Source organism: Lutjanus erythropterus, chromosome 9 (assembly GCF_056507025.1).
Source record: "Lutjanus erythropterus isolate fLutEry1 chromosome 9, fLutEry1.hap2, whole genome shotgun sequence".
Lineage (NCBI taxonomy): Eukaryota > Metazoa > Chordata > Actinopteri > Lutjaniformes > Lutjanidae > Lutjanus > Lutjanus erythropterus.
Window position 1 is genome coordinate 10906436 of NC_139325.1, and position 22269 is coordinate 10928704.

General features: G+C 40.4%; 1 protein-coding gene across 1 annotated transcript in view; it reads right to left on the bottom strand.

Annotated features, from left to right (window-relative positions):
- Positions 1–336: 336 nt before the first annotated feature.
- Positions 337–22269, bottom strand: part of emc2 (ER membrane protein complex subunit 2) — a 34760-nt gene continuing 12827 nt past the window's right edge. The window contains exons 6-11 of the mRNA XM_084726138.1: positions 17085–17170; positions 16744–16803; positions 10870–10951; positions 10503–10613; positions 8575–8679; positions 337–979 (exon numbers count right to left, since the gene is read on the bottom strand). Of these exons, the coding sequence (XP_084582264.1) occupies positions 893–979; positions 8575–8679; positions 10503–10613; positions 10870–10951; positions 16744–16803; positions 17085–17170 (531 nt within the window). The 3' untranslated portion in view covers positions 337–892. The remainder of the gene's footprint in view (positions 980–8574; positions 8680–10502; positions 10614–10869; positions 10952–16743; positions 16804–17084; positions 17171–22269) is intronic.

A 22269-nucleotide genomic window follows, 5' to 3' on the forward strand; every position in this document is an offset into this window, starting at 1 on the left:
TTTTCCAACTTGTGGCGTGTTAATTACTGGCAACAATCTCAGAGGCTCCCTAAACTGAAATGACAGAGGTGTTCTTCAGTGTGTTGAAGTTGGTTCAGCTGCTGTCCAGGGTAATTGAAAGGAAGGATTTCCCAGCTGGAATCACTGGGGAAAGAAGAGGTGCTTTTTAATGCTTTTTAATGTCTCTCATCCTTCTCCAGGATAATTATAGCAGGTTCAGGTGTGTCAATGAGTGTTACTATGGGGGGCAACGTCACTATTTTGATACAGCGAATCCCAAAAAAACAACAACTGACTAACTGCTCAAAACACCCTGGAAGAAAATGCATTCTCAACTCAGCAGTCAGTCCTACTTTTATTAAGACATTTTGATAGATTAGACAAAAGAAAAAAGTTTTATTAGATAAAGATGTTTCATTTACAGATAGTATGGAAACCAGTTAAGGACCTCAGTGCACTTTGTCTTTATAAATAGCATTTACTGTACAGCTTGTTATCTTTTCTGGTCACAGAGTTATAGTCTTGTGTATGTGCTAATCAGTGATATTACTTCAAGGTGAACCTAAAAGACAGGGACAGGACGGGAGGGACATAATCCAGACTAAGGGAAATTATGGTTGGGTTAACACTATGTAGGAGTTGTTTAAATAAGTTAAAGTACTTGGAATTTGCTGTTTCCAGATGGGTGGGGGATTCTTTGCACCTGAGGGAAACAAATGTCTTCCATTGTCCGTGTCAAGTTCAATCAATTACAGAACCAAACTTTAAAGGATGAAGAACAAAAAAAAACTGTTTAAGATCCAGTTCTGGTCACATTGCAAGGCTATTTGAGCTGCCGTGTTGCTCCGAGTGGCTGTGAGTGAACAGGAGGGGAAGGCGTGGAAGAGGGCATCTAGGACATGGTGATCTGCATGGACTCCAGCATCTCCTCCACCGCCTTCATGGAGCACTTGTTCTCCTTGGTGCCACGACCAGCCAGCTGCACGTCAGAGAGGGAAGGTGAGAGTCAGAGAGACGAGTGGGACAGAGACAGAAAGAGTGGAGGGGAGAGGAAAAGAGAACACCAGCTCGTTAGGTCTGTCAGCCAACTAAAGCAATGGAGAGCCAAACACACTTCAACACAGCAAAATCATTTGCAGTTTGCAAAGCTAGACGCAAAAATAATCAGACAACAGTGGTCATTAGATAAAATTGGTAAACAGATCATGCAATGTAAGACAAAACCTATAATCTGAGGACTTTTCCTCGACTGTTGCATAAGTGCCATTTTATTTCTCTGAGAGCTCCGAGACAGGATGCCTACATGATTAGTCCACTTCCACGGCCTCTAGTCTAGGAGTACATTACACTCTCGGCTCTAATTTCTGCACTGTGTCCAAAGGGTTTCACAGGAAGTGCCGCAAATTATAATCCACAAGCACGTCCAGGATTACTCATGCATGCACAAACAGGCACACACTTTTTCTACCCAATTAAACTTTGCCACAGAAAAGGCATCCCCCTCAAAAATACCAAATTTAAAGACAACTTCCTTAACCTTGGGCAGGGGATAGAATAAAGGGTCAGTCTAATTAACCTCACTTCACCCATATTTATATATAGACATAAATCTCTTATGAAATCTTTCTAAAAGTGTTTCCAAACTTCCCAAATGGGTCACAGACCTGTTTTTATTGGGTCGCCAATTAACATAGTAAATTGCATACCAAATTTACCCAAACAGGCAGGAGCATTTATTTACCTCAACTGCCGATGGTAACTGGGCTTTAAGGTTTAAATGCAGAACTTTTACTTGTAATTGAATATTTTCACAGTGAGGGCCACAACCTCCACCACCAACCAACTGCACTTGTGTGTCACTGTCTGAGCCCTTAAGACAAGACATCACATTTGTTATTCACTTGCCCAGTTGAACAACTGTATGAGGCATCATTTGCCAAAATACAGAGTTTACTTGCCCAGGACTGCATTAATGTTGAGTCCTGCTCCAGCCTTTCAGTGGACAGTGCAAGTTCATTAAGAGGTGGTGAGAAACTAACATTATTCCAAAAAAAATGCTAATTTTATTATTGCTATGCTGTGTTTTTATAATGAACTAAATACATTTCATATACATTGAAAGTACATGGTTTGTTGTATTATTTACCACAAATTTATAAATGTAGATGTTATGGCAGTTCATGATGTATTTTTGTGCATTTGGGACACCAAATTCTTCTTTTGGATCTTGAGCTGAAGCATTGCAGAACAGCAAAGGACAAGCAGAAGGCAATAGCTCTGCAGGGTTCTTTCAATTAAATCATTATGAAAACACCATTAGCCCGAGTCAAACACATGCAGGAGGGGATACTGTTTCAGTGCTGCCTCTGGACAAGAGAGCACATTCTGTATGTCCTCCAAGGTGAGAGATGAGAATGTGTGCACACTCAGACAGAAGCACACACCCCCATTGTAAACATAATATTTCAATACTTGAAACACACACACAGTTGGCTGAAGAAATTTAAATCTTGTGCCCTCACCAAACCCATCTTGGCTTTCTTCCAAAACCACAGACAGTCCTTCCTTCACAACAGACAACACTCAACCCTATGTTCAACATAAAGCCATGCTTTTGACACTGTGAGGTGTTTATTCATTCAACCTTTGGCCCCTCTCTGGCTTCTACAAACAGGAACCAACTGTAGCCTAAACCTAGCCTATACTGTATTTCCATGGCAAAAGTTTTTTCCTTCCTCTTTTGCCAAACTAACTTGGAGAGGGCAGTTGGCTAAGGTGTGCAATTGGCTACGTAATTTCCAAGTGTGACTCATTCTTCTAGATTTAGGGTGTGTGTGTGTGGTGGGGTAGCCATAATGATCAGTGCATTTCATTGCCTTGCTGCCTAATGCGCCATTACCCCGGGCCCGGTAGTCAATTATCTCCTCAGCCTGAGGTGAGACCACCACATTAACTCCTGCCCTGTTCTACAACAGCAGGAGCAGACCAGACAGCTCCACATCTATTTAGAGCATCTGATAATAGAGTCATGACGCAGCGGGAGCCTGTGGTCCGTGACAGAGGAGCTAATCAGAGAATCTGTTTAGAGAGTTAGGGCAGGAGGGCAGGCCACGTAGAGCTGCTTTGAAGCCCCCTGCACCTACAACCCCTCACATCTCCACCTCTCTTACATGACAAGTAACCCCACTGAGGTAATTAAAAAATGGGCCTCAGTTAGACGTGACCTCTCGCTGACGTCTGCTCCCACTTGCACTCACCTGCCCACCTTTTTCTCTCCCTGAGGTATGACAATCACCAGGTACCGGGGGCCTAATAAAAGTGGACGACTGACACGAGCAACGCTTTAAAGGGGCCATCAATCAGCGAGCACAAGCCCACAGCAGCCTGCAGCTGTGTGACAGAGGCCCACACCGCCACTCCCTTTTAAAAGATCTCAGAAGAAGTCATTTAACTGGAGGTGGGGAGTGAAAAAATAAAGGAGGCAACCTTACACCTTGTCATTTTAACTTCGTCTCACACAGCAACCACAAAAACATCTACAAGTGCGCATGTGCCAGTCTTCCATACACACACTATACATACACAATCCCAGTACAACCTCAGACACTATTACCAGGCAACTTCAACAAATACAAGAGGTTAAAGACAAGGGCAGAAACAGAGGGGTGGAGTGAGGCTCATATCATGCTCTCTGAAGGGCAAAGGTGTGACTGACAGAGGTGTCTCATTATCATCACCAGGGGGTCAAAACCGCATATAGTCAAAACTTAGACCCTTGCGCCTTGTCCACTGGCCTGTGAGAGCAGCTGAAGTATTTCAGTCTGTCATCATAACAGATCAACTCAAACTATTTTCCTCTGGGCCTTTACAGCACGGCCTGCTCCTGACAGTGATGTCCACATCAGCTTCCTTGACACTTGTTAAAACTTAAGTCTTGCTAATCAATTGAGATGTGAAGGATAAATATGTTCAATAACAAAGGATTGGTGCATAATAGGGCTGCAAATAATGATCATTTTCATTATTGTTCAATAAAATAATATAATAAAATAATAAATATAAAACATCAGAAAATTGTGGAAAATGCTGATAACAATCTTCAAATTGCTTCTTTTGTCCAGTCCAGTCTAAATCCCAAAGATTCTTCCTTTATGGACATTACAAAGAAAAGCAGCAAATCCTAAGATGCTAGAACCAGCAAATGTTTGACATTTTGCTTGAAAAATTACTGAAATGATTAAATTATTGATTAATCAAAATAGGTGGCAATCGATTTTCTTTCAATCGACTAAACATTGCAGCCCTAGCACTGAGCTGCAATTAACTTCATTATCGATTAATCTGTTGATTCTTTTCTCAATTAGTCAGTCAGTTGTCTGGTCCATAAAATGTCAGAACATGGTGAAAAATGTTGTTAGTGTTTGTGTTTTTCAAAGCCAAAAATGATGTCCTCAGATGCTTTGATTTAGATACTCAGTTTACTGGTAGAGAGGATTAAACAAACCACAAAATATTCACATTTAAAAAGCTGAAATCACAGAATTTGGACATTGACACAAAATGATTAATTGATTAGCAGAATAGTTGGCCAATAATTTAATAGTCGATTAATAATGACCAATTGATTAATTGCTGCAGCTCTAAGGTATTGGTAAAATCAGAAAACAAGTTCATTTTGCTTTATTGCAAAGTGTTGTTTGACAACTGAAAACTACTCCCATTTTAGTACAAAGAATGTACTAAGGCAGTGTGTGAGTAGCAGATAGCTATCTATTTGATTCATTACAGCCAACCTCACCAAACACAGATGTGTGTACCCTGTTTGTGGGCAAACCCTCTCCCACACCTCCTTGGCAATAAAGAAAATATTTAAGCAAGGAAAGCATGTGCTACACTACTGGTTATACTGCTGTATAAATCCTATAATAAGTTTCAGACGAAGTCCTGAAGTTATGTTATGGGTCTGTTTTTGTTTGATGTACTTACAGTACACAGACTGGCAACTGCCAATGATTGATTCTTAACAAGATTGAAAAAAATTGTATTATTTGTGTAATATGACGACAAAAAAAGAGTGTCAATTTAGAGACAGTAACAGGACCTTTGACAGGAATTAGAGGACTTTTGTTGTCTCAGTCACGCATGTTATCTGGCTGTCAGCCCTTCACCTTACCCTTCTACTTAACTTCAACTCTCCTGTCAAAATCCTTCACTTATTTTCTTAAGATATTTGGATGCTCCCTCCAAATATGATTTTCTTTTTTCACACTTTGTCCCTCTCCCTCTTTTGGGCCTCAGATTTATGATTAAAACTTAGCAGTTTTAGACATCCATCTTGTCCCCTGCTGGGATCAAAGACTCTCTAAGACAGTAAGGTCAGGCCAGCGAGTAGAACTGATCAAAGCGGAGCAGTTTGGACTAGACATCAATCGAGACATCTGATTGACTGATTTTGTTGACAAAGCCACCTGTACATTTTTTTCTGTTTATCAAGATCAAGATTTAAATCTCATTCTTACACACTAAGTGTTATTTTAAACAAAACAGACTGTGTCTCTTCAGTTCCACTTAGGCTCAGACCTAAAGGAACAAGTAAGCGCTTCAAGCTCTACCATGACACTTCTACAGGAGATCCAAAGGAGGACAGCCATTCACCGTGACGTTACTCACATGCACGCTTTTTCCAGCGGGGCCCTCATACTTGCCTCAGTGCTCAACATGTGAAATGTGTCTATGAGTGTGGTGAGACGAGGTCTTTAGAGGCTCAGCAGGGTGCCTCTTTCGCTCTCTCAACAGGACCCACACATGCTGAACAAGAAACCGCTTATTACATGTTTAACTGTTGATGCCCAAATAAGCAACACATATGGCCCACACGGCAAATAGGATTTCTTTTAAATATGCTTTTATACGTGGGTTGCCGTGACAACAGCATAAACAATTTTAGTAATACCATCTGAACAGCTCCTCACTTTTTCCCCTCTTTGCTTTATGATACGTGAGCACAAATGCAAACACACTTTCATCGTTATTTGTTGTTCCTTGTTCGCTCGCTCTCTTGCTCTCTGGAGTCACGTACAACATATAACACAAGGGTCCTAAAATCTTTCCTCTTACGGATACATAGATGAAGACGAATGGGTTCACTGGCCCCAAGTTAATTAATTTCAAGGATGCCTACCTGGGCAGATATCTTAATTTGTGAATTGTGTATTAAATGTATAAATGGAAAAAGAAACCCTGCCCTCTTGATGGCTGTCCATTTCGTTATAGCAGCTGTTATAGTAGTATTATTGATTAGTTTGATATTAAGTCAATACAGGCTGGTAATGCCAAATTTTACCAGTAGCACTGCTAAAGAGTGGAACATAGGAGCTTATGAAATGAGTGTGGAGTTGCAAGTCAGTGAGTTTTCACAACAAAAATGTTTCACAATAAAGGCCTTGCTAAGAAATTAAGGGTTCTTGTCCACTGAAATGCTAGAAAGCTTTTAATTTGTTGTTGATTTCGTATTAACAGCATAATGCACTTGAGCTTTAACAGGGCAAATGTGATCGTATCAAAACAATTCCGCTACTGACAAACTACCTCGCTAATATAGCAAACGTGATAAACAGGAGTGATATGTTATATTGTAGTTATAATTTAAAATGTAAAATGATGGGGTGATTGTTGATTAACTTTCTTGCAACACAAACTAGTTAGAAATGTAGTGCTAAGACACTGCTCGACTCTACGACCGCACACTTCCACACACGCACAAGACTGTTAGTGTACAGATGAGGTACTAATCTGCCATCACGGTTTTCGCCAGAAATTATTTCATTAGCAGTTTTTTGGAAGTATTGGGCTTACAACAGGATAAATGAAACTTGGATAATACTGCTTAAGTTTTTAAACAGATATTTTGCCACTTCGATTTGCTCTTGAAAAAACAGGAGTGTCTGGATTTCATGTTCTGGATTCATTCTAGGTTCACATGGTGGCAACACAATATGAGTAATAGATATACAATCATTCTGGGGGGGTGGGCTTGTTTTTTGTGTCATTGGTTTTCATGATCAGTGACAAGAAAGCATTAATCCTGACTTCCAATCACGTATTCTTTATGAATACTAGCCAATAATATTTTGCATCTGATCAGTCTGTGCATCCCTAATTAAGATCTATACGTAAGCTTGTGAATTTGCTGGGGACCTCCTGCATTCAGTCTAAGGGCACTGAAGGGTCACTGAACTTTTCTGAGAACTGAGAACTCGACAACTCTCTGCTACAGTGTAGTGTGATTGTTGTCCTCAGAGAATCAACTTGTGGCTGTGCGAGAAGCTGATCTGTGAAGCTGGGGTGTGGAATTAAGTCTTAGCAGACACTGTGGTCTTAAATCAACACATTAACTGTAAACGCACCCAGACACGCTGAAAGACACTCGGGTTGTTATTACAAAACTGCAAGTCAAAGGCATCCTTCAGGGCTGCTGTGCATTCGGGGGTCATTTGGTGGTAGTGGTGAATGCTTTTCACATACTATGCAAATGAGGGGATTTCTGGATGTCTGGATATTGTGTGCAAATAACCCATGAAAGCTAAAAGACAACAGAAGAGTCATAAGATAATAAAATTGGTGGTTTTCACTGTCTGGTGGAATGAAGGGGGCATGTGGGAAAAGGCAAAAAGATGTTTCACAGTAGAAGATATGGAGGTGAGACAAGAACTAAATATATAGTGAATCTAGACCAATGTTTCTCAAACGGGGTTACTACTGTCCCTAAGGGTACTCTGGAGTGCTCTAAGTTAGGTTTTTAAAGAAATCATAATTTAAAAAATATCAGCCATGCATAATTCCTAAAATAATCCTACCACAGTAAGTTCAATAAAAAAAATGTTCATCTAAGTTTGATTAAAGCACATTTTACAATCAATATTCTTATCTTCAATGTAGTCATTAACTGCCAAAAACCCTCAGAAGAGGAAAGCAACAAATACAATCACATTCAATGAGAGCAGGAAGTCGGTTTCAGTGTTGATTGACTGATGAAAATCTAGAAAATGGATTTGTGGTTAAAAGGTAGCAGCAATACAGGTGAAAACACAGTGAAAGAAGTTGAATATAAAGCTAAAACAAAGTCCAAAAGCACCATCGGTGTCAGAAAGCATATTTTCAAGGGATTTACCTCAACAAACTGACACAGATGGCGCAGAGCTGTACTGTACCTCTTTATATAGAAATGTTTCTAACGAAAATGCTTTGAGCTGATCACTGGGCACTTTGACACATCTGATTCCAGTGAATAATTTCCAATGAGAAACATGCTACCTTCTTCTTCTTCTTCTTCTTTTGGATATAAAATGTCATCACATCATTTTATCCTATTAGACATTTGTGTGAAATTGTTGATATAATTAAGTGTCTAAATTCTTGAGAAATTGCCAATAAAGTCACAGTGACCTTGACCTTTGACCACCAAAATCTAATCATTTCATTCTTAAGTCCAAACAGATGTGTGTACCAAATTTGAAGAAATTAACTCAAGAAGTGCATGAGATCAAACCTAATGAAAATCAATATTCGACTCACCTTATAAGCTCTATTTATCTGAGAGGCAGCCCAAGCAGCATACTTCATATTGTCCTTCTTCACCTTGGCACTAACTTTTGGACTGGCAGCGATGTGACTTGCAGACTAGAGGGGAAAAAAGAAAAGGGGAAGAAGAAGAAGTAAAGGAGAGAACAGGGGGAAGGGGTGTTCTTATATCAAAACTTGGTGAAACAGCAATAAAAGCGTAATTGAGATGAATGTGCAACCACTCTTACCATCTACCACTCCACTAGTCATTGTGGCAGAATGGAGAGAAAAAACAGACCTTGGCCTGATGACACAGGAGAAATCATTTATGGGGAGGAAAAAGTGAGTGCTTTAATGCTTCATACGTAAATTGTCACTTAACGGGGCCTAATTTCTCCAACACCATCGATTCCCGGCGATGAAAGGACCTTGTATGTCTTCTTAAAAAAAAAAAAAAAGCGGCGTGCAGTTGAGAGGAGCACTGTGTGAATCACGGTCTCTGCCTGCCCCGACAGCTCTCCTCCGAACCACAAATCCCATGTCTTTCCCATGTTCCTGCCATCATCTCCACACAGCAAACCCCAGAGGGCTTACCCTGCCTGCACTTCAAAGCCCTCTCTACCAGTGCGCTGAAACTTTAACTACACACCAATCAACCTGGCCCTGTTTTTTCTATCAAATGGTTTGGCTTCTGTATTTTTTAGTAAGCATTTTCTTTACCTCTTTTTTTTTAACCCAAGAGAAACCTTAATTTAGATTATGTCAACCCAGACAGGCTATCCCCGAATAACAGTGTGCACCATTATGGAGGGGAATCCCCACGCAAGTGTTGTGAGTAACTAACCCAAAACCCAACTGTGGTGAGGTCAGTGCTACCAGGTCTTCTGTTGAAACTGACTCAGACTTTGTTGAGATGGTGAAAGTTTCCTGCCCTTTCGCTGAACCTCTTGCACCTGTCAAGATCTGGACCACCGAGACTGACAATCTGCAAAACACTCTCTTTAGACAGTTCTGTGACTGATAAAGAATAAACTCCCACCTGAAGTATCCATTAAAGACCCGAGTGTCAGTGGATGACTTGTCAGGAAATGGTACAGGGCCTGCTCTGTCTCCAGACGAACGTTGAGAGTTAACAGAAGCGAAATGTCTTGGTGTGACCCTGCTCTGCTCCTCCTGTATTCTACACCTCGGAGCGCTTTCACAGGGTTCGGGGCTGCTACGAGGTGTTTGGACTACCTGAAGACTCCCAGTGCAGTGTGGAGGAAAACACTGGGGCTCTCTGTGTTAGACCTGCTTCCCCTCTCCATATTTTACTCCCTGTGCCACTTGGTTTGTGTTTTTATGTCAAGTCTCACTTACATATGATGCATTGGCACTAGCAGACAACATCCTGTTTAAACAAATACGTAGATGAAAGGGCCAGGAGTACAATCAAACTGGCACCTGGTTGGATAATTTGCCAGTGACAAAATGCTTGCAGCAGTTGTACTGCTCCCTCTCCTGTGCTTTCCTCTCTTTTACTCCGTGACTACTTTATTTATTCAAGTCATAAACATAAAAAAAAAGTCTCACCGAAGGGGTATTATTACGAAAATAAAGAGCTCCAGAGGGGCAGACTTTTCCGATGCTGGAGTTCACCGTCTGAGTCAGCAGTGAGCTGACCTGTCTGAGAGCCCCTTCTTTGCTCCCCCCCAAACACACACACACACACACACACACACACACACACACACACACACACACACACACACACACACACACACACACACACACACACACACACACACACACACACTGAATACAGTCTTGCTTGACATACTCAGTGGCCAGCCTCAACCTTGACAAACCACAGGGTTACAAAAAAGGTTCTGCTGTTTTTGTTTTTTCTTTCTCTCCCTCTCATTCTCTCCCATTTTCTCTCCATGCAAAGCAGTACTCACCATGTACAGACCAAACAATGCCCTCATGTTTCGGTTGTTGAGCCTCAGTGCCTGGGCGAAATACTTTCTGGACAGCTCCAGGTTTTCCAGCCCCCCCTGAGTGTACTTCACCTGTGTGAGGAGGCATTAAACACGGCCAATAAGCTGTGCTAAAGGGCAGCTCTAGCAATGACAGCATGACATCTGAATAAGCAAGACGTGACAACCCCATGTAAACACATCTCCTTTCATGAGCCTATATTCCCAGTGATGTTGAGTGCGTGTCGGTGTCTCCTGGTGTTACAGAGAGGTACCATTCACAGAGAGCTAACATTTATTCCACAGTTTGCCCCCAGGTTTGATGACGGACGTCCAGGCGGGTACCTACCTCAGCGTACTGCTCACAGTACAAGTGATTGTGAGGGTTGGTCATCATCAGCTCCTCCAGACAAAACGCAGCTTTTCCATAGCTGTGGAAATGACAAGGAAAACAGTAAGCCAATTGATACAGCTGTGGATGTGTCATCCTTTAGTTTGCTCAACTGTGAAGCACAACATCTATGCCCAATAAATTTACAGGTATGAATCTGAATTGAAAACTACATGGGGTATGGGTCAATTTACAAGCGATGGACTTATAGCCTATATTGCACAGATCAGTAAAGACCCACCACATGACGCAAAGTTTATTTACAGGCTTACAGTTAAGGTTACTCAGTCCAGACAGCTGGAAAAGGTAAAAGTGTGGTGATTCTCCCTCCTTTGGGGACACTGAGGATCAATCTTGTCCGTCTGTGTGTTTTTTCAGCCTTTAATGTGTAGTTAACTACCTTCCTGAGGTCAGCACTACAGTAAGAGCTGGCACACTGTGCCTATACTCAGATGAGATCACTTCTCAGCAGCAGACTGCTGAGCTGTTGACCTCACACTAATCTGCTGCCACTCCACTTCTAATACACAGTTTCCCCTTCACAGCCCCAGGCCAAGACGAGCTAAGATACAGTATATCATTGAACACAAAGCTATAAAACGTCTGTGTACCTAACAAAACAGAAGCCAACACACACACACAGCCAGGCAGAAGCAGACCTAGCAACAGTAAATGGGGCAACGTGGGCTGTCTATCAGCACATCCAAACAAAAGTTTAAGATGTAGTTCGGAGTGGGGTTTACAGGGTACCTATTAAAGTAGATTGGCGGACAGTATGCCCCCAGTTTGAAGAAGCAGCACAATTACCAGCGTAGGAAGATAAGCAATGTAAAGCTATGGACAGGGTCAGCAGCAAAACATTTTAGCCACCTAATAAAACCCAGTATCAGCTTAAGTGTATGCTATATTTCTAATATTTTCACTACTTCACCTTGCCGTCAGATAGCCTTTTCTGAAAGGACACCACTCTCTCACAAAACCAAACTCAACTGTCAAAATCAGTAATTTTATCTCAAAGAACACGAGTTGCCGGTCAACCACTCAAAAGTTCATTTGTCTTATTCTGTAACTTTATTTTGAAAGGTTAATTCGTATTCACTGAAGTCACAGAAGAACACAAACAAACTGAAAGATCAGGGTAGTGGTAGACTCACAACTGCTGTGTTCTGCAAAGTAAAATTACTGATTTTGCCAGTGGTGTTTGGTTGAGAGAGGGCGATGTTTGGCTTATATACTGGTGTACACTTAAACTGAGTCTTTTTTTTAGGTGGCTAAAACATGTTCACAAACTCCACAAAAGTCCTTAGCTTCCTCCACTAATACCCCTGTGTAATTCTCCAAACTGGGGTCGTGCTGACTGCCATTTACTGTATGTAACAGACAGTGTACAAGTGCCTCATACAACTTACTTAAAAATCTGAACTATCCCTTTAATGTTATTCTAGCAGCCAAGCTTTCACTTCTTATGCAATGCCATTTTTTTAAATTTTGCTTTGCACAATTTAACATGTTTCAGAATTAATCTTATCAGTTAAAAGAAAACCCAAAAGACCGCTGCTTGCGTCAACAGGCCCCTACTCTGCGATAGATGGGGAGCAATTTCACTTGTGAGAAACGAGGGAAATGCTAAGATGCAAGAGGGCTTTTTGCGGGAACCAAATGTTGCCTGCCACAACATGAACAACCTATCAGTCTATTTAAAGTGTGCCATGGTAACTAGCTGAAAGATTAACAGCATAGGAGGGAAAGGAAGGTGGGGACAGAGAAAGAAAGAAATAAACAGGGGGAAGGGGGTTGAGTAGAGGGGGGAGATCAGAGGGCTTGGAAGGTTGGGGGGCTGCTTACAATTACCACTTCCTCTCCATAAAGACTTTCAGATGTGCTCATGCAGTGGCCGTGGCCTGCTCCATCAGCCATCAACCAGAATCTTGTACCAGAGCCAGACCCTTACCTCTTCTACTCTTCCTCTAAGCCATCTAACCCCACCATCACCGAGCTGCTCTCCTAAGCTCACTCCTCACCACAGTGCTCGAGTAAGGTTGTAGCCACCATCATGCGCGAGACTGTAAGAATTGTATTTGTTTCTTTTGGAGGTTAGCAAAACCATCAGCAGTGGCTTTCTCCCCCATTTCAATACCACATTCTGACTGCATATAAGACAAAAATGGATTCAGACTGGGCAAAGTATGTTTGAAAAAAATGATTACTATTTATCCTGTAATTCTGGATGACCAGTCCAATTTTGTTGAACAGTCTCATAAGCTGGGTCAGAGCGAGAGCCAGCAGCAGATTCCAACACTGCAATACTGAGGGTTTCTACACCTTTTCCAAAGTAAAACTCGAGCACTTTTCAAGCATTTTCAAGGTGAATTTTTAAGCTTTTCCAACACCTTACAACTGTGATAAATTACATTTATATACATATACTGTATATGCTCAAAATGATTAGATCTTATTCCATTTCTTCATCATACTGCTATTATTCTGTAAACATCCCAAATCCCAAAGTTTTGTGATAGAATTCTACAGGAGGTTGACAAATTGACAAAGGAAAATAAAGTTTCATGTTTTTAAATGTGTCATGTAAGTAGACATGCCATCCTACAGATTGGCTGAACAATGACCTGACAAATAATCTCCATTTCAAAAAATTATTTTCTCTTATTTATGTTTTCATATTCAAGAGAATGATCAATGAAACTGCAACCTCCCAACATGTTCTTGTCGTCTGTTAAAGAAGCAACATGTAGCAATAGTGCGTGCAGGAATTAGCACTGCAGTCCAAATAGTGCATTGGAGCCATAGACTATTCATTTATTAGGGTGAAATCCTATTTAATGTCACACAGGCTGCAAGAACACTGCAGGAGCGCAGGACGAGTGCAACATTGTAAACTGACAATCACAAGCCACGACGAGTCCTACACTGTAATTTGATCAGCTGTCAACAGAAAGTTAAGTCTGTTATCCTGAAAACAAAACTTTGGGTCAGAGCTCTGAGAATATACACCCTGGAGTTAACATATTGCTCAGTTTAACAGTTATGAACATCTACTCCTTCTACGAGATTATTAAAGATTTCTTTTGACTCTTAAACACTTACTTGCTCATTCAACGAACATTCAGCATTAATTTGAACTAGTTAATGTGAGATAGGCAAATAAAAACAGTTATTCTGACCTGGGATAAACATTTCAAAGGGGGACATCACAGCTGTAGCACTTTTGTCAGAGGAACCAGTACTTCAACTGTGTTTCCTGATCCCTGATGACATATGATCATTTTATGATTTATTATAGTAAATATAATACAGATTTCTCCCTTAACCTCACACTCACTTTTCCATCAGAATTTACATATCAAAAAACGACTGAAAGATCACATTAAGCTTAGGCACATATGCAAACTGGCGAGCGAGACTCGAGCGGAGTCGTCTTCATATTGTGTGAAAAGGAATCCTGACTTATTTAATTTCCTTACGTAAAAAGTGAACTATTCAGTCAAAGAGCGATTTCTTATAAATGCAATGCTATTACGATTTCAAGCAGCTCAAACACTTTACCCAAAATCCAAGCACTTTTCAAACCTTGGAAACTTATTAACTTATATTAACTTATATTCAAGTGTTTTCAAGGATTTCCAGCCCCCGTAAGAACCTTGGGCTGAATACCTTCAAACAGACAAAATGATCTTCTGTCCAAATACGGCTGGTATAAGGATTGTTTTAACACTGTCAACTCAGAGGCTATTAATTACATTTTTAATGTGTTAACACTGATTCCTGCTGCGACCCAACAATGGCAGTGCAGACACACACTGCTTTGTTTATTTTTAGCTCCCAGGGTGTTGCGCAGTGAGGGGAGGAGAGTTTATTTCTCTTCCCTGCTTCTCCATCACCCTCTGTTTTCTCTGGCTTGGGGGGGAAAGAAAAGTGCCACCACCTTCTCCTGGGAATTTCACAGCAAGTGCGCTCTCTCTCTGCCCCCTGCTCTATCCCTGTGGAAAAGAGTGGCGATAATGCTGGGCTATCCGGAAGAGGAGGAGGAGGGGAAACGGGGAGTTTGTAACCAGAAATAAAGAAAACAAAGAAAAGAAATTGACACGCCTGTAGATAAGGGGGCTGTGGGAGAGAATGGTGTGATATTAGAAGTGTTGGGATAAGCTGGGAGATAATCCGCTCACCCCTGGATTTCCTCTGGCTACTACAGCAATAAAGCCTCCCAGACAAAAGCATGAAATATCCAATAAGTAGCCTTCTCACCACGCTACACATTCCTGCTGCCACTGCCGTCGTACCAGAGCAACCAAGCAACCTCAGAGTCGGCGTGCCCACACATACACACACACACATTTAAAACTATAGTTCTACTACAGACACTGCTTCACTAACTTCTGAGCCCCAGACAATTAAGAAGGGATAAAAAGTGACACAAACATTTTTTTTTTTCTTACACTGTTCTTGTCTGTCTGGCAATTCTCCTTGGCAACTGAGATATCAGTGGGAGGCCAGGGAGTCTGTCTGCTCTCGTATGTAGCAGAGGGGGGCTTAAGACTGAAATCCTATTAAACAACTCTTACGTGACAAACATGGACAGGGCTCCATTCAGACCCCTGGCTGAGTTAGGCATCTCAACGCCTTCCATTGTGGCCATCCAACGGCCCTCTAGAGATCAAGCCATCAGTCTGATGTGAAGCCCACTTAAACTGACAGATACACCTCTGACATATGGCTGCCTTACTGGAACAGATTACTGATTTTAAAGGCACTTTTATATGATAAGCATCTGTCTTAAAAGGAGGATTTCACACACAGCAGACACACCTCAAAGATTCTCTTCTGTACATTTTGTTATGAACTATCCTGTCCCCTGTTCTTTTTTTTTCTTTTTTTTTATTTTATTTTAACATCTTCTGGCTTTTCAAAGTTTCTGTTTTGAAACCAACGCCAAATACTTATTGGATCATCAAGAGAGAGCTTATTTTATCCAAACGTGTAAAATCAAACTTCAGTTTATCCATGACAGCTGGTGGAAATGTCTTGCTTGAATTGTCTATTGGCTTAAATGGATTATAATTGCAAACATAACCACAAAGAATCTGAGCTGTTGGTTCAAAGAAGGGATGTTCCTACCAACTAATTTCTGACAATTAAACAGTAATTTAAATTTAGACAAATGGGCTGGTCTAAATGTAAGATACACACTGTTGTGACTGTCCTGAATGTCATTATGCATTTCTCCAGATGAATGGTTATATGCCACATAATTCTGACACAGCCAACATACAACACCATTTTCATTTTCCAGATCAAAACACTGCCAAACTGCACTTACTCAGATGCCATCTTTGCTGGTTTATATCTGCGTATTGGTGGCAGGTAGCTGCATAGTATCTTTGAAGCAACAGTTAACTGACATTGTACATGAATAAAATATTCATAATTAGTTTAACCAACTAGTATTTCTGGTGCTGACTAGTGAATGTAGCAACATTTAATCCACAAGTTGACTAATCGCACATATTTCTAGTTCAAAGCTGTATATTACACACAGAACATAATGTAATTATGAGAGAATGTGGCCCTCAAGTCACACTGAGCAGTACTGCTGAATGGATGTATTAATACAAAAAGGTGATGTTTGTTGAGGGTGATGAATGTCTTTTTGGTCTAAATTCAAAATTGTCAATATTGTGTTCGATGCCATTAGGAAGTGAAAAGTAAATCATCCAAGAGGTTTAGGCCTAATTGATTTTAAAAATATGTTGTGGTGAATAAAATAATGAGCACTATTCTAAAATCCTTCAGTGGCTTAAATTATAAAAAAGTATTTACTCATGTTCGTTGATGTAGAGCTCTGACAACTCATGCCACGCTTCTTGGTCCCCTACAAACCTGTAAACACAAAATGACACTAAGTTCTATATCAAGTCATAAAAGTGAATTTAAAACGGTGAATGCATGTGTAACAAAGTAAAGCAAAAATGCCAGTGTTACTTTTACACTAACAAGAATGACAGTCATCGAGAAAGGAGAAAGAGTTTGCTAGAATTTTGTGCACAAGTTGTGCCAGTCCAATTGAAAGCAAACTTGGTTTTTAATTAAAATAAAAGCCAAGAGAGGTGGAGAGGAGGAGCTGTTCCTGACCCTCTCCCCCCTCTTGTAGAAACACTCACTGCTCCAGATACTCATTGAGCTCCCGGATGGCTTCAGCACTCTTCCCCTGGGCCTTCAGTATGGAGATCTTGCGCTTCCTCGCTGCCTGTAGAGCAGAGAGTAAACAGGATTAAGAACTCAGCTCCTCAAGTGTTTGTCTGAAGGGGGGCGAGAGGATGAGTGAGTGTAAGAGTTTTCAGTTTAAGTGTGTACATTAGCTTTTCAAGCTTTTTCAGCTTTTCATTACACCACAATCCTGCTCTAAGTTTTACTATGAGACTGAAGAATATCTATAAGATGAGTCAGCACTTAGGTGCATTACAACAATAGCCTTTAAAATAAAAGAACAAAAAGGCACTTTGACACTAAAGTTAACTTTGCCAAGTTTATTCACATTATCACCAGAAATTTAATACAAGACAAGCCTGCTGAGACATAACTGGAGATAGTTAGCGGCCATGTCCAATACGAGATGGACACACACATTATGAGTCAATGTTTGGGAGTTGGACTGAGCTCCGTGGCTGAGATAAAGTGGTGAGTCATCCCCCTAACCAAGTGGGGAAAATGGCACACTCCCCTAAACCCCAATGCCTGTCTTCCTGCCGGCACGGCACGCATCGAGCGCTACACCAGCCCAACTTGCATCAGCTGAAAATTGCTTTCCGCTTCGTTTTGATGTTGAAGTGACCTTAAGGTGGATTACATTCTCATCAATCTGAATTAGAAAGTATTACTCCTGCTGCTCAGACTTTTCTAAATGTTTTACTCCCGCCAACCCTCCTCCACCTCCTCCTTTTGGTAGTAAGTGAAAACCTTAACAGGAGGCTGCTGCTCCATTAGAAGTGCACCGCCCTGCCACAGCCTATTTTATTTATGGACTGGCACTTGATTGAGTGGGGCTTCCTCTCTTGCACTCATAGCCAAAGCCATTGAGGGCTGTGCATGAGTCATGTCTAAGGGGCTGTAAATTTGGGCCTTTTCCGACACTGCCATCACGTGAAATCCACTTATCCATCAACCTGAGACTGAGACCTGCAGAGATAGCGCAGCCTCAACTGACAAGCAATATTATAGCCTTTCAGATGAAAAAAAGCACACAGACAACAAGACAATATCTTGATAGGAGACAGAGGATTCTTGGATGAGCAGAAAGGACTTCTACCTACACCTTAGAGGCAAACTAAGATAGATTTCCCCACAAACGAACCCATAGACTAGGATTGGGCAACATATTAATATCATATTGATATCATGATTGAGATAAGCATGAATGGAATAATCCCTCTCAATAATCACCCACTACTCACCACAATCAAATCTGTGGCAGTGACCTTCCCTTTGCCCATACCTTCTTATGTTATCATTATTTTGCTATGCTCCAGATGCTTTACTAACCAAAACTGTTGGGTGTTTGACTCAACAAACAAATCCCACTTATTCTACATTTATTATATACTATTCACAAACACACTGCTCGCATCTGTACAAGTGTGTATTTTTAATATCAGGGAGGTCTTAAGTTGTGGTTCACAAATAGAGGCTGGGGGCCTCCAGGGGTCCATGGCACTCTGCCAGGAGGTCTGTGAAAAGTTTTCAGATAAAATTATTAATCATGATATTAAAAATATATTTAATATGTATAAGGGATTCATTGTTCAACAAATAAAATTTGAAATTTCAATGTTGATTGTTTTTTGTTCGCAATCACCATTGGGCAAGTATGTCAGAAATCTACCTGCCCAAAGGGAAATTTTACTTGCCCCAGGATAAATCAGCATATTTATTAGTGGTTATCAAAAAAAACAAACTAAAGTTGGTTGTCATGTTTAATTTAGGACCGTTTAACATGCTCTATAAGATTACATTTCAGTCAAAGTCAAGGATGATGTAGATAATTGCCTTGTTTTGCCAGTCTAAAATCCAAATTTTAATATGATAATACAGGAAGGTGGGAAATCTCCATATTTTATAGTCTGAAAACAGCATTTCTGCCCATTTTTGCATGAAAAATTACTTTAACGATTAATTGATAATAAAATTAATTTGACTGTTTAAACTCAGACGATTCTTGTATCTGAGCTCTGTTATATTATGTTCTAATCAACATTCTGTAAGTAAAATCTTGCTCCTGTCAGTCAAGCTCAGGTCACCGATTAATGGTGGAAACTGGCTCTTTCTAAATGTGTCAACATATCTTCCGAATACTGTCCTCTTGTGTTGTTATTTCATATATCTAAGTAGAAGCATTGTTAATTATTCCGAGGGACATACATGAGCAGGTTCCTGCTGTATTTTCCAACTTGTAGGAGGTTCTCCGCTGAGAAGAAATTGAGAAACTCTATTCTTAACACAACTTGAGAGAAAATGATTCAATGTTATGAAGTTATCAAGCAACAAGGAACAGTCCAAGGTCAACCCATTAATTCTACATTAATGTCCTTGGACTATAAAACAAAGATCATACCACTTTACCTTCAGTGCAATCCACCAGAACTTGATGCTATGTGAGATTCAGGAATTTAGACTCACTAAAGACAAAATTACAAGCATGTGGGATCTTTTCTCATCCAATACCCAAAAAAGAAACAGAAAAAAAAAATTAAACAAACACTATAGTGATGGTGAATGTGGCTTTTTGCACTTGTGCGCTCCCTCCGTCATCACACCCACCTCTCTTCTCTTCCAGCTTTTTTTTTCCTTTCTTAGATAAGGAACCACTTGGGGGTTCAAAGGAACATATGGAAGTTGGTAGCCCAGAGAGTCACACGGCACTTTATTAAACGAGAAGCAATTCCAAACCACTCCTCTCTCTCCTCCTTTCTCTAACTAATGATCCAGAAAAACCTGGCAGTGGGTCTGATCCCTCTGTTGTCGTGATTCTTTTTTAATTAGCGCTCTGAGGAGACCTTAGGAGTGAGAACTGGATTATTTACATCACCCCTGGCTCTTTGCTACGACCTACCGCAACCTCACTTTATAAGAAACATCACAACAAGGGTGGCACACCTAGCACACTGTAATTTGATGGAGGAAGAGGGGAGAAAGAAATAGTGAAGACAAATATTAATGTTTTACATTGCTGTTTAAGGTTTGTTTACATCTGCACATAGCAGCCATTGAAGCATATATTTTCAGTTACAAAATAGAACTGTTATTATGATCCGCAAGTCAAACTCTCTTAATTCTGTGAACATACTTCATAAAATGTGGTCAAGAAATTCTGAATTGAGGCTTTAAATTTCAGAAGATCTGACCCACACAAGTATAATCTTGTCTTACAATGAATCTGTAATTGCATATGATTGTGGGTCGACCTCGGGAGTCGTCTACATGACCTCAGTGGCTTATTTAAGAAATACTAGCTTTTTATATTGAACAATTAGGGTGAAATGAGAGCGTTGGAATTCAATATTAATGCAATCACTGAGGCTACTCAATGTTTAAAAAAACAAAATAACAAATTGGTACATCCTTTTATTCAAATGTTGTGGGTAGTGCACACAATCTAAAATACTCACAAGAAGAAATAAAAAGGTGGAAAGAAATGCATTTACGCACGCAGACAAGAATTTTGCCAGATCATTGCTGTAGGTATTGGAACATAGCAAGCAATGGAAGGGCTAAGAGTTTGAAACATTTTTTGGACACCGCCATGGCAAAAAAAAAAAAAACCTTGAGCAATTTTTGTTGATTCAACAATTTTGGTTAATGGGTACCACATCTATTCCACAGCCTGTAATTACAACAGCTCAGTTTCCAATCTCTGCTTCGCATGCTGGGATGCCTCGCAAGTCTTCCTTGTGGTCGCCAATTTTCCGCCATTTCTCAGGCCCGTCCCCTGTCTGATTCTCAAGAGCGTGTTGGAGAACATGTAACGAGGAGATAGCCCTCACTACAAGACAGGTGACCTGATTGTATCATCACTCCACCCTCCACCACTACACCCAAGCCATTCAGAACAGGGATTGCGTGGAAAAAGGCTTAAGGTTAATATCCCAGGGACAGAAGATCTATTTGTCTGTTTTGTTCCATTCCCGGCCCCAGGTTTGACTGACAGCCTACTCTCGCTTGGGTGGCAGTATCCAGCATGCAGAGACCAGGAAACCGACCGTTCCCTTTTCCGAGGATGTCCCTGGAATCCCCAGAAGATGTGTGCCATGTCGGGGAGGTGCCCTGGGATTCACTGAAATTACAACTCCCATTGTCCAAACAGTGGAATAATGCAAAGCAATTGGTTGCAGATTGCGCCAATTACTTAATTTGCTGGAGCAACACTTGTTTTGTATACGAAAATGACAGTGTTACAAGGAAATAACGTGATTTGTGGCTTTTACTTCAATCTTGTATTGGACAGCATGACTGGGACAAAATCTGTTCAGAATGTTCACTGCAACCATCCCAGTGTATTTTCCTTGTTAGACATGGCATGACTTAAGCCTTCAGCATACATAAATTAGAAAAGTAGACAGTGACACCAATGTTTTTGGTTGTTATTTTGTTTTTAGTGTTGCCACAGATTAGGTTTAAGCAGCATCAACATTTTTGAGCATCCATACTTACTGGACACTGGGGCTGGATGGTTTTGAAACAAAAAAAAAATCAAATTGCTATATTGCTATTATTTTGACTGATATTACAATTGCAATATGATTTGTAAAATTAAGCTACTATAAGGAGTTCTGAACTGGCTATTAATTTATCTCAATTTAATACGGATGCCTCTATATGACGTACTTCAGCAAATGATCTTCTGCAAGAAGACTGGCTATTTCTACAGGCTCCATTCTATGTGAAATCCAATGAAACAAGCCTGTGTTTACATTTTCCTTGGTGAAGTGACTGTAAGTAGTACATTAGCCAGTTAAAAGGAAGCAGGATGAGATTTTTATTTACATAACTTTATCTTTGATGTAATATTTTGCGGTTATGGCTGAGGAAAAACCACCACTTTTGTCAACAAGGGCCTCCAAAATCAACACAACATGAAAATTCTTTGCTGAAGCTTTAAAGGAAATTATAATTTTTAAATTGTGATTTTCATTCTCATTGAAAAACATATTAAAATGATGATTTTTGCAGAAATCTGTAACAAACAAAGATGTTTCTTAAGTTTGAAGAATATAATGTGTAGGCTTCTCTGCAACTCAGTACAAAAAAATATTGTGTCTCCTGCAATTTGAATACAGCAGTAGGAAATATTGC